At 48.9% G+C, this 13,104-nt stretch overlaps 1 protein-coding gene across 1 annotated transcript; it reads left to right on the forward strand.

Annotated features, from left to right (window-relative positions):
* Window positions 1–2,161: 2,161 nt before the first annotated feature.
* On the forward strand, window positions 2,162–11,561 carry DACT1 (dishevelled binding antagonist of beta catenin 1; the record flags this gene model as incomplete). Its single annotated transcript, XM_084208008.1, has 4 exons — window positions 2,162–2,518; window positions 4,738–4,870; window positions 6,485–6,640; window positions 8,979–11,561. The coding sequence occupies 4 exons, from the start codon at window positions 2,162–2,164 to the stop codon at window positions 10,835–10,837; spliced, it is 2,505 nt and encodes an 834-aa protein (XP_084064134.1). The 3' UTR covers window positions 10,838–11,561.
* Between the last annotated feature and the right edge of the window lie 1,543 nt (window positions 11,562–13,104).

Consider the following 13,104-nt stretch of genomic DNA (forward strand, 5'->3'; position numbering starts at 1 on the left):
GAGGGAGGAATCAGACTGAAATCCACAAGATGTTAAGTGGCAAAATAAAAAAATATCATCAGGGCAGATTTTATTCAGCTGTATTTTATTTTGGAAGCGATGTACACATCGTACAGTGCACAACAGCTCAGAAGGAGCTGAAATAGCTTTGCATAAATATTGCATGAAGCTTTGTGTGCAAACACATACGAGGCACAGAGCTATATGCAAAACCTGGCTACAAAGGGTGGAAAGTAGGAAGGAAAACGTGGAAGCTTTTGCTTCCATATCTGGAGAGCTTCAGGTGCTCTTGGAAAAGTCACTCTGCATTGCAATACAAGTTTCAGCATCAACATGCTCAGGGATGTTGTGAGCCAAGATCCATGCAAGAGGGAAAGCTATGGAGTAGATTTTTAAGTCAACAGGGGTTGAACCTATTTCTGGGCCTTTTATGGGCCCAGATACACAAAAGGAGTAGAGAGACAGAAGTCCAGCATGTGGTTTATTTTTATTTCCAGTTTTTCTTAGCAACCTCAGGTGACATGGGATGATCTGGAGAGACCCTTTGAAAAGTCACTCCCAATTCAAACTAAAAGATGACCATAGATGCCCTGCACTGGCACAGCTGTGGGCTGAAGCTGCAAAAAGAAACAGAGTTGGCTAGTTGGCTTTAGCTTCGACCATCCTCTGAACATGTGCCCTCACCTGCATCTGGGCCAGGATTTGGGAGATCTGGTTTTAAGCTGCAAGAGGAAGTGGATGTTCTTTTTTGAGAGCACTTTACAGTGGTTTAAGAAGACTGTGAAGTAAGGATTTTGCCAGCTGTGGGCTCTCAGGACAAGGACGCACCAGGTAAAGCAGGGGTATGGCACAGCACTATGTGTTGTGTGCTGCAAACAGCATGAGAGTGAGGAGACAAATTCTATCTGAGACTTTCCAGTGCCACAAACACTCACAATCTTTTGAGGGATAGTGAGAAAGAGTATTTCATTATGTTCATAATGTCCATGAGAGCTGCTGTACAGTGGGCTCACATCTTCCCAAACAAACCCCATATTGTGGAGGACTCCCTCAATGCCTGTTTCTTCCTCTTCCATTTTCTCCCCTTAGTACATGTCTGCAACTCAATTTTCACTCTATTTTGAAACTAACATTTTCTTTTTTTTCCTTTCAGCATCTGCATTCCACTCTCCGCCTCTTTCCACCACATGCCCATTGAAAACCTAATTGCAGATCCTGTGCTGCAATTAGCCTGCGTGCTGCTGCAAAGTTCACTTCATTATGGCTTTTTTGGACTGCTTTACTCACACAGGCTTTGAAGCAACTGCTCACCAGTGCTTTGATCCCACTGCCCGTGCCATGGTCAGCACCCCAGTGCAAGGACTTCCATGTTCTCTGCTTTCCACTTTTCCCACTCCTTACACGCTCACCTCTTCATGCCTGGATTTTTTTTTTTTCCCCACATGCATCATTTTTGTTCCTGCTTTGGATGTGCTGGTCTGTATAAGCAGCGTTTGGCTTTAAACTGACAGAGGGCAGGTTTAGATTAGGAATTAGGAAGAAATTCTTCCCTGTGAGGGTGTGAGACACAGGTTGCCCAGAGAAGCTATGGATGCTCCATCCCTGGCAGTGTTCCAGGCCAGGCTGGATGGGTCTTGGAGCAGCCAGGTCTAGTGGAGGTGTCCATGCCCATGGCACGGGGGTTTGGAACGAGGTGGTTTTTAATATCCCAACTCAAACCGTTCTGTGATTTTACAATAATAACTCTGTCATCACTCTGTGATGGTCCGTGACCACGCCGTGGAGGGCTCCAGAGGTCAGGGATGGAGTTTTTGGAAAGGTCAGCGGTTTGCACTCCCGCATTCCCAACCTTCCCGCACCCCGCGGCGAGCGGACCGAGGCGAGAGGAGGAGGAGAAGGAAGAAAATGAGGAGCGAAGCGACCACGGGCGTGGAGCCGCGGCCGGGCGGGGAGGAAGGCGGGCGGGAGGGAGGGTTGAAGGAGGGATGGAGGAGGGATGGAGGCGGGCGGTGGGCGGGCGCGGGGCGGCGGCAGCCGGGGAGGCAGCCGGGCGCCCCGCGGACCATTCGCGAGCGGCGGCGGCAGCGGCGGCATCAGCGCGGGGCTCGGCGCGGTGCCCCCGCGGGCAGGGCTGGCAGCGGCGGCCGCCCCCTCCCCGGCGATGAAGGCGAGCCCCGTGGCGAGCGCCGCGGCGGCGGCGGGGCCGGGGCAGGCGGCGGGGGGACCCGCGGGGGCGCCGCGGGAGCCCGATGCGCGCTGGCGGGAGAAGGGCGAAGCGGAGGCGGAGCGGCAGCGCACCCGGGAGCGGCTGGAGGCCACGCTGGCCGGGCTGGGCGAGCTGGAGTACCTGCGGCAGCGGCAGGAGCTGCTGGTGAAGAGCCTCCTGCTGCGGCGGCCGGCGGGAGCGGGGCCCGGGGCGCAGGGCGGCCGCGGGGAGCCGCCGGGAGAGGGGCCGCCGCCGCGCAGCCTGGAGGAGAAGTTCCTGGAGGAAAACATCCTCCTCCTGCGGAGGCAGCTGGTGAGCGGGGGCGGGGGGCGCCGCGGGATGCGAGTGGCGAACGCCGCGGGATGCGGGCGGGGAGCGCCGGGGATACGGGCGGGGAGCGCCGGGCGATGCGCGCCCGCTCGGTGCCCCCGTGTCGGTGTGACCCGCGGGTCCTGCCCGCGGAGAGGCGAGAAAGGAGCAGGGAAGCCCCGCGGGCGGCACCCCCGCCCCGCTGTCACCCGGCACGGCGCGCAGGTGAGGCGGCGGGCCGGTGACAGCTCGGAGGTGGACGGGTGGTGCCGGCGTTGTGCCGGTGTCCGCACGGTTCCCTTCGGGTCCCGGAGCCGGGCCGGCGGTCCCACTTCCATTCATGGCAAGAGAGGCGCCGCCGTTGCCATGAATGGAAGTTGGGAGCCAGCTCGGATCCAGCCCCGAGAGGAGGCAGCGGGCGCTCGGGCACCGGCAGGATCGGGCCCATAAAGAAGGGATGCTTTTGTTGGAGGACGCGCTTTGGAGCTGGTGTGGGAAGAGATGGAGGGCGGCATGAAGCGGCAGATCATTTTTCAATGAAAATAGCGTACAGCTGTGCCTGGCGCTCTTTGTGCGCGGCTCAGCATTTGCTTTCACCCAGGGAGAAGTTGGATTGCGTGATTTATTTCCCTGATTTTTCTTTTCCCCACCCCCCGTTTTTCCTCCTTTTTTTTTTTCCTTATTACCCTTTTGGTTTAGTTAGGTTACGGTTATTTCCCTTTTTAAAAGATAAAAATAATTTTTTTTTCTGCTGAGAAGGGGCTGGCTGGCGGCCGAGAGCCGTAGTAAAGGACCACGGAATCATTACTCAAAAAAAAAAAAAAAAGTCGGAGATTTGTGGTAGCACTTTAATTTGTGCACTTGACATTGCAGATTGGAACCAGATGCGGTGCTTGACTGGGGGAGGGGGCGCTGGTGGCAGTAGGTGGCGCAGCGAAGTCATCCCTTGAACCCATCACCTCCTCCAGCCTGGCTGCCAGCCAGCCCTGGTTCCCGCAGGAATGGGGGAGAAGGCTTGGGATCACCCCTTTGGTTCTCCAAAGGATGGCCTTAAACACCAGCGCATCTTCAACCAGTGCTTGCCACTGCTTTCAGCAGTTGCTCTCCCTTTGCCCAAGGCCAGGCTGAACAGGGATCTGAGCAACTGGTCTAGTGGAAGGTGTCCCTGCCCATGGCAAGGAGGTTGGAACAAGGTGATCTCTTGGGTTCCTTCCAACCCAAATCCTTCTATGAATCTATGATTCTATGACTGGTCCACTCCATGGAAAAGATTATCCTGGATTTAATGGGTTCAGAATTAGTCCAGCTATGAGCATCAAAACTCATTGCAATGAATGTTTCAGAGCACCCCTGGGTGCCAGTCAAATGATGCACTCGAAGAAACAAAAGTAGATGAACCTTTCTCCTGCCTCCTCCCCTTTCCCCAAAGCCAGAGGAATTAAAGGGTATGAAGCTGAACAGATGATGGATAAGCAACATTATAATACACTGGGGGAAACTGATTGTGTTGACCGTGGGTTAATGAGTGCCTTGCAAAATAATTTCTTATTGCTTATTTTATACCATCAAATTACCTTCATAAATAGCCTTAAAAATTCGTCTCGGGGCAATTTCATACAATTATAATGGGAGAAGAGGAAGAATTACTCTTCCTTCCTGCTGCACTGCAAAACTAATAAAAGGGCTGTGATCCCAGCCCTGGGAATCTCGCTCTCTGGATGGTGGACTCTAAGCTCATCATGTGCAGCAGAACAAGGCGGTTCCCACACCACAGGCACTTGTTGGCAGAGCTGTTTGGTGCCATTGTGTGAGCAGATGTGATCTTTGAGTAACACCAGTGTGGTGAGGAACGTGCCCTGCTAGGCTGGCACGGCCATCCTTGCCCGTTCCACGTGCTCAGGTCTGGTTGGGCCGTATCACACAATCCAGCTTTGTTCTTCCAGCTGTGGTCAGCACAGCCCCTTGGTCTTCCTGAACTGTGGAGCATGCTCCTCATGCAGAACTGGCTGGAGCAGGCTGGGATGAAGTGCTTGCATTATTTTTCACTGAAGTATATATCCAGAGCATCCATCTAAAATGTCAGGGCTTTGTTTGGATTTTATATAAAAGAATATCAGCGAGATGTTTCACAGGGCTTAGATAGAGAAGTCTGTTGGTCCTTGGGACCCCTTCACATCTGCCCCACTGAAGGAGCTGATGTTCTTTGTCCTCTTCTTTTGCAGAACTGCTTGAGGAGGAGGGATGCTGGGTTATTAAATCAGTTGCAAGAACTGGATAAGCAAATAAGTGATCTCCGCCTGGACGTGGAGAAAACGACAGATGAGCACCTGGAGACAGACAGTCGTCCAAGTTCAGGTAAGGGCAGTGCTCAGCAAAATCCAACCTCCCCTGGGACCTGGAATTAAACTGGCTGTAGATTTCAGTGCTGGAGTTTTCAGTACTGCAGCAGTAAATGTCTACATCTCGTTGACGCTCTGATAATTAATCCCTACTAACAGAGTTCACTGACCACTGGAAAGGCTGCTGTTTGCTTCTTTCAGAGGAGCATTTCAAGCTTAATTAGATTTTTAGTGTTTGGGGCATTTGTTTTTTCAAGGCCACCCTCACAGTAGTTCGAAAAGTTCTAACTGTCCTGTATATTAGGGAGGAGGTTGAAGGAAAAATGGTGAAAAGAAGCACCACTATCAAAAGGAAGATATCAAAAGTGGTCATACAGCCAGAAAGGAGCATGGAATCAAACAATTTCATCCCCCATATATTGAATTTCATCTCATTCTAACTGTGTTGAAGCCAGTAAGTGGTATTTAACTATGGGGAGCCTTTCCTAGAGGACCCTAGTCTTGCTGTGAACACACCAAAAAGTGGAGAATACTCCAACTAGCAATTGTTCAAGGCATTGCTAATTTCTAGTCTGAATCTGACTTGTTCCAGCACTGATATTTTTATATCATTTTCTCCCCTAAAGAAAGGTCTTTTCTAACATCCAGCTCTTCCTCCTCTTGGAGGTGCTATACATTATAATTCTGGCTTTTATTTGATGAGCTAAACAGGTCGAGTTCTTGAAGTCATTCATTTTAAGGCATTTTTCCAAGCTCCTAAATAGCTTGGTGGCCTCTTTCCAATTTTTTAGCTTTGTTTTATGCATGCTGGATTCGAGGACTGGGCTCACCGTTCCAGTGTTTCTTACCAGGGCCATGTAGACTGCTGAAGTCATTTCCCTGCTGCTATTCATTAGCCTCTTTGTACATCCAACAATCTCATTAGCTTTTTTTTTTTTGCCATATCATTAAGCTTGATTGAGCTGCTTTTCCACGCTGACTAAGCCCTTTCCAGGATTATTGTTTTCCAGGATGCATCCCCATTCTCTAGGCATGCTCTGCATTCCTTACTCCTAAATGAACAATTTAAATTTTGGTTGTGGTATGTCATTTTTCCTTGAGTAGACCCAGTTTACCAGGAAATTAAATTTGCTGCATCTGCACATTATTTACCATTTTTCTTCTTTCTTGTAATCCACAAATATTATGTTTATCTCCAGAACATTGAGGAAAGTAGTGGATAGCATTGGGCCCAACACTTTTATAGTTAAGTAATAGTTGGAGAGTCTGTCTTGGAAGTATAACACTCTATTAAATGAGTGAGCTGCCAAGCACAGCCTGGATCCTTGTTGCTAAAATCTGAAAATCCCTGTAAGGGTTAGAACCCCAACCCTTGTAAAGTTAAAAAAAAAATTCCATATGCTACGATAAGTTCTGCTGTTTTAAGTGCTTTACTTTTAAACAAAGTAAATTCATGGCAATAAGGATGTTACTAAATTGTTGGCTGTTTTTGGGGTGACTGAATGAAATCCCATAACTACTTATGTTAGAGTAAGCCAACTCAAACACCAGCTTGACTGCCTTTCTAGGGACACAAATAGTAACTTTGTGTAGACATAACTAATATAAATCCAAACTCTTATTTTTATAGGGTTTTATGAGCTGAGTGATGGAGCTTCTGGATCGCTTTCCAATTCATCTAACTCTGTCTTCAGTGAGTGTTTATCCAGTTGCCATTCTAGCACTTGCTTTTGCAGCCCTTTGGAGGCAACACTGAATATCTCAGATGGACGCCCTAAATCTGCAGGTATAGTAAAAGCAGGTGGAATACATCATACTCCAGGAGGTGGCTTTGGCTTTGGAAATACTGCCTCAGGAGTACCTGGGTTGGATTAACCCTTCTTCCTTTCATGTGCCATATATGCTCTGAAAAGATCCCAGTGCCTCTCAAGTACATGGGTCATGAGGCAGGACTGTTTGCCCTCCACTGCTCCAGCTTTGCACATGAATATGCCACTCTAAACACATAAAAATGGCATGTGAAGATCTGGCAGCTGCTCTACCCAGCAGAGGGCAGTGGTACCTGTACACAGAAACACATCAGTCAGCTGATTTCTCTTTCTTTAGAAAAGCATTTTTAGTGAATAGCAATAATTAACGATAGCTCTTAGCCATGTCAGCATTAAAGTCACAGAGTAAGGAGCTGGCACCAGGTTTTGGGGGGTCAGGGCACATGTTTTTAGCAGTCATTTTGTCAGTTCTGATGGTCGTTGACCCCAGGTGAGCATGGTGAGGTGTGTTCTGCATTTGTATAGTACAGACATGTAGACATCATGAACAAGCCAGGTACATTTTGTTTCTTTGGCAGAGAGCTGTGAACTTTCCTCAGACACCAGTCTGAAGATGCAAGCCTTAATTTGTGGGATGGTTCAATAGGAAGGACTCCCCTGTTCTCCAGAAGAGACTCTTCAATAGGGCTGCTGTGATCCAGTGTTACTTACTGCAGGCATTTTCAAAAGCTTTAGCTCATCCTGGGCTGGGGAGGATGATTCCATCCACAGTACTTCCACTTTGCATTCTGCTCTTTAAGGTTAACTTATAGTGATTTGTTATGAATCAAGGACAGAATAATTCATGCTCTGCTGTTTCTGAACTGGGAAAATGCAGCCTGGAATACATTCATTCTGAGATGCTGACAAGTCCTCTAAGTTTTCCTGTGAGCAGCTCGAGGTAATTTAATGCTCCCTGTTGTAAGGTATATGTGGTCTTCATGGGCCATACATTAAAACAAGAAAAAAAAAAAACCACACACAAGGAATTCCAGCTGATTGCTTTGTTGTTTTTCTGTATACACCACAAAAACATATACCTCTCATGATTCATACAGTTACAAAAACATATACCTCTCATGATTCATACACTTCCGCAGATGAAATTTCACAAACTGACAAATTTCAAAAATGCCTTTTTGTCAACATTCCTTGAAGCCAGTATAAAATTTAGGAAATGTAGGAAAACTGAGAGGTGATCTGGAGGAAGTTTATGCTCTTAACTTCCCTGTTCTTCCTCTCCTGCTCACACAGGAACATCATCTCTATCAGCAAATTTCATCAATGCCCATGAGACCTCTTTGAAATAAGCTTTAGATAAGTGATGAGCGCTGAGCATTCCAGTCAGAGTACCCTGGCTGAAGTTTCCAGCCCAAGGGCAGAAAACAGGACTGGCAGAGGATCATTTAGATTGTACCCCTACCCAAGAAGACAAGGGCAACTTAAGCTTAAAAAATAATAATAATCTTAGGTGCTTGGGTGGAAGCCCTGCTCTTAAGGTCGCTTACCTCTCTAGTAAGCTCCTTAGCCATTAATTAGCCATTAAATCTGACTCATGCATCGTGAAATGCACTGGGTTTCTCTGGCAGAACTCTCTTTGCAGAGCCAAGGCTAGGATGTCAGCTGGATTGACCTGCACTCCTTGTACTTGTGTGAAAATATGAGCCTGTTGCCCATTCTTTACCCCTTATCACTCAAAAGGAGCATCTGTTATTACTATTAGCATTGCTATAAATATTATTATAATAATAGTAGTAACAGTAATAAAAACAACAATAAAATTAAGTCTGGATCTTTTTTCCTGACCTGAGACATGCTTGAAAGAATCCGGAAGTGAAATTTGTCAATAAGCCACAAGAATTAATTGTTCTCTTGTCTGTATTTTTTATGTTTCTCTTTGGATTTAAAATTCATATGTGCTGAGGCCTGCAGAGAGTTTCACAGGTGACTGTGTAACAATTAAGAGACCCTTGCAGACTTCTGGGTGGCTTGAAAGGAAGATAGGAAGATCTTAACAACCTGGGCCCTGGTTTGAAACCAATGTACATGTTCTCATTAGGGCTGTGATTTTTATTTTTTTAACCATGTGATCCTAGTGGGGTAAATCCCACATAGGTGCAGTGACAGGGAGACCCACAGAAGGATAGTGCTGCTTTTTGTATTGCTTGAACAGGACTCCTGGTTGCAAAATTGCTGCTGCTGTAGTTAAAGCTTTGCATTGTGTGCCTAGATGGACCGGCGTCCTTGGCAGCACATTAAAAACGTAGCACAGCTGTCCCTGGCAGGCTCTCTAAACTCTCCTAAAATGCCTTTCAGATCTCATAGGCTGGATGGACTGTAATAAGGAAGGCCAGCATGAGGACCAGACCGCAGGCTCTGTCTGTCGCTCTTTATCCACACCGCACTCAAATTCCCTCGATGTCGTTGCAGATGTACATCCCAAGTACCAGTGCGATCTGGTGTCTAAAAACGGGAACGACATCTACCGCTACCCCAGCCCGCTCCACGCCGTGGCTGTGCAGAGCCCCATGTTCCTCCTCCCCGTGACTGAGAATCCCCAGCGAGAAGAGGAGAGGCTCGCTTGCGATATGAGCGACGTTTGCACCCCATCCGAAACGGACTCGGGACAATCCGCCAGCGCCTTCCCCCCGCAGAGCTCCTGGCCTGCTCCGTGCCCTTCCACCAGCAAGAGGATAGACAGCTACATCTTAAGCCTGGTTCAGAAAAAGACTCACGCAGTAAGGACTAACAAACCCCGGACGAGTCTCAACGCTGATGCCACCAAAGGGATCTTGAGGCATGGCAGCATGTGCGTCCGGCAGCCGGCAGCAGTGGTGGCCCACGGCAACGTGGCGAACCTGAAGAGCTCCAAGCCGGTGTGTTTGCCTCCCGGTGGGGCTCCCGCTCCGGACCACACGGCTCCCTCCCCATTAAAGCAAAGGCCAAGGGAGCCTGCTGGGGAGCAGCCGGAGAGTAGGAAGGCCCCTTTGCCAGCTGCTTTCCCACCCAGCACAACAACAGAACTCCAGAGCAAGCACCTGCCACGGGGCGTCAAACCGGCACCGGCAGAGCTGGGCCGCAGCACTGCGGCCACAGCCGGGGATGTCCCCAAGGAGAACGGCCAGCTCTTTGCTGCATCTTCCAAAGAGACCCCGGGGAAGCCGGTGGTGCTGCAGCCAGAGAACAGGGTCAGCCAGCCTCCCAAAAAGATCCTGCTGAAGAGCAGCTTGCAGGCCGCTCGCTCCTCGTCACCGGCTGTGGAGGAGAGGCCCGCGCTGGATTTCAAAAGCGAGGGCTCTTCCTCGCAGAGCCTGGATGATGGGCTGCTGGTGAACGCCCAGTACATCCCGGCCCAGCAGCAAAGCATGAAGCTTCACAAAGGCACTCGGAACGTCAAGATTTTGAAAAGCTCCGCGTTGAAACACAGGTCCCACCTTGCCAACGGGGTGGAAAACAGCTCACAGACCTTGAGGGAGAAACCCAAACTGGTCGGCAAGAAGTGCCGCTTCCCTGAGGAATTGGATACAAATAAGAAACTGAAAAAGCCCTCGTCGCGGGGGAAGAGAGGCAGCGGCCTGCCGCTGGAGCCCAGCCTCCCGGGCCGGCAGGCCGGCCTGCACAGATCCGCCCTCCGCTCCCATGGGCACGGCCGGGAGGTTGTGGTGGCCAAGCCCAAGCACAAGCGTGCCGACTACCGCCGCTGGAAGTCCTCGGCGGAGATCTCCTACGAGGAGGCCCTGCGGAGGGCGAGGAGGAACCGGCGGGAGGGCGTGGGGGTCTACTCACAGGTGCCCCTGCCCTACGTCAGCCCCTACGCCTACGTGGCCAGCGACTCGGAGTACTCGGCCGAGTGCGAGTCCTTGTTCCACTCCACCGTGGTGGACACGAGCGAGGACGAGCAGAGCAACTACACCACAAACTGCTTTGGAGACAGCGAGTCAAGCCTGAGCGAGGTGGAGTTTGTAGGGGAGAGCACGACCACCAGCGACTCTGATGAGAGCGGGGGCCTGATTTGGTCCCAGTTTGTCCAGACGCTCCCCATCCAAACGGTCACGGCGCCGGAGCTGCATGAGAATGCGGCCAAGGCCTTTGTCAAAATCAAAGCCTCCCATAACCTCAAGAAGAAGATCCTCCGCTTTCGGTCAGGCTCCCTCAAGCTCATGACAACTGTCTAGTGAGGTGACTTGGTGGAATGTATCTGCTTCTGCTTTTGGGAGCAAGGTGCTTTTTTTTTTTTGTACATATTTCCACAGATTTTTTTTTTTTTTTTAATACAAATATTTAAAACTTAAGGTAAATTATGTCACTTGTCTTCAGAACTTGGGTGGATACTAGTGCCTTTTATGTGGAAATAAAAGACCATTACACTTGTTTAAAAAAACCCAACAACACAACACTGCCATTTCAGTGGTGAACAGCCTCCAGTGCGTGGTGTCAGAAGGCTTTGAGAAAAGGCTAAAATGTTTCTGGGAATGGATCTTCCTTGCCTAGTTTTTCCAGTTCTGGGTCTTATACAGGATATTGACAGCTTAAGGTCATAAGTTTTTAGGGAATAAAGGGGAGGGAGTGAGGGTGTTTCTTAATGTTTTTGCTTATCCCTTTCCGCTGCTGCTGTTGCCACATCTTGAACTTTTTCCTTCTGGTACTCTGGTCTGGTTTTTTTTCTTTTCTTGTTGATTCTCTTCTTGAAACTCACTCCTGTCCTCCCCCAGCCTTCCCCCACCAGGAAAGGGCTCCTGTTCAATCTTAAGTCGCCTTCCCTGGAGTGCACTCTGCTCCGATCTCCTGGGAGTCCCACTGCGGACGGCGGTGGTGTCCAGAGTAAACTGCAGCTGGAGCAGCTGACCAAGGCTTAGTAACTTCATTATATTGTGTAAAACTGCTTTTGAAAAAGAAAAAAAAAACCCATATGCATGTCACGTGCATGAGTATCAGTAGTTTTAATATTCCTGTTGATGTCCAATTTACTGTACATCATCAATGGCTGTTTTTATATATATATATCATTGTGTAAATTAATATAACACATCATATGCTGTAATAAACAGTCTGTTTTAATACTTTTTAAAGTTTGTTACGTTGGTGCAGACCCAGTCAGTGCTTTTATATTGGTGTTGTCACCACTTAGATGTCTCCTGATGTGACCTGATCATGTTCCTTGCATTTAGCCATGCAGGAAAAGGGGCAAGTTTAAAATGCTGCTGTGGATGTGACTTGTCCTTTGAGGGAATTGGCTTGTCATGGCTTCTCTTGTTCTTCTCATAGCTTGCATTTTTCCAAGGGCAAAGTGGGATTTAGGAGCTCAGAGGCATCTTCAGGTTGTTGCTGATGGGCAGCTCATGTTTCAGAACAGATGGAAGTATAACATTAATCCTGCTCTCTGTCTGGGTGCTTGCAGACTTTGGTTGGTACAACACAGGGGCAGATGGTTGGTTTCTGTAACCAAATCGATCTGTGGGACACAACAGGTGTCTCCATGGGATGTCCAGTAAGTGAACCCAAGAGCTGTGTGCTCTGGGAGCTGGGCTGGGTGCAGGAGAGTGCAGGCTGCCTGTCCGTGGTGCCCTCTGTAGCTTTGGCTGTTGGCTCTGTTACAGCCCTAGCACAGGGTCATGGAAGGTGACAGATGGGTCACCCACTGGTCTCTGTCTCAGGTTCTTCCCATGGGACTGGAGGGGAGTCTGGCAGCAAAGGAGAAAGGAGCCATCCATAGGCAGCTCTGCCTCTGTTCACAACAAAAGCTTTGGAGCTGCCTGGTGAGAAGGTTGGAGGCTTTGGGCAGGTTGAGTTGGTTTCTGCAGGTTCATCTCCTTTGGGATCCACAAAGCAATGGACAAACAACTGGAGTGGGTGCTGTGGCTGGTGTGGATTTCAGGGATATGTGTGCAGCCTGTCCATTCCATAGCAAGGTCTGAGCAGAGTTTTCCTTTGTGGCTCCTCTGTGTCCTTCATGCTGTCACCCACCTGAAAGGCAGAGCAGGTTTTTTTTCCTCCAGGTTTCCTTGCATCACAAATGTGGGAAGGAAGGATCCACTCAGAATTAAACATCTCAGGGAGCAGCTTCTGAGACAGTGGGAACACTTTTCCTAAGAGGCACATTTTATTTTTTAATCTGCAGTGTAGTAAATCCCTATTTATAATGTCGCATATTATTATTTTCCTATTTGTGGTTGGTTAGTTTGTTTGTTTTTATAAGAAGTGGAAAATCAGTTTCTGTAAGGGTTTTGCAGTAGATCACCAGGCTGTGGATTCAGTGACCCAGAAAGTCCTTGCACTTCCATCCCCCATGAAACAGCAGAAGCTGTAACTCCCCTTATCTGCTTATATATTCCTTTATACATGGAAGGGCAGCCTATATATATATGTAATATAAAAAATTATATATTGGTTTAGAATAATTAATCCAGAAATTGCTGGACAAAGGCTGCCACTACCAAGAGGG

The sequence above is a fragment of the Fringilla coelebs genome (assembly GCF_963513975.1).
Source record: "Fringilla coelebs genome assembly, chromosome: 6".
Classification (NCBI taxonomy): domain Eukaryota; kingdom Metazoa; phylum Chordata; class Aves; order Passeriformes; family Fringillidae; genus Fringilla; species Fringilla coelebs.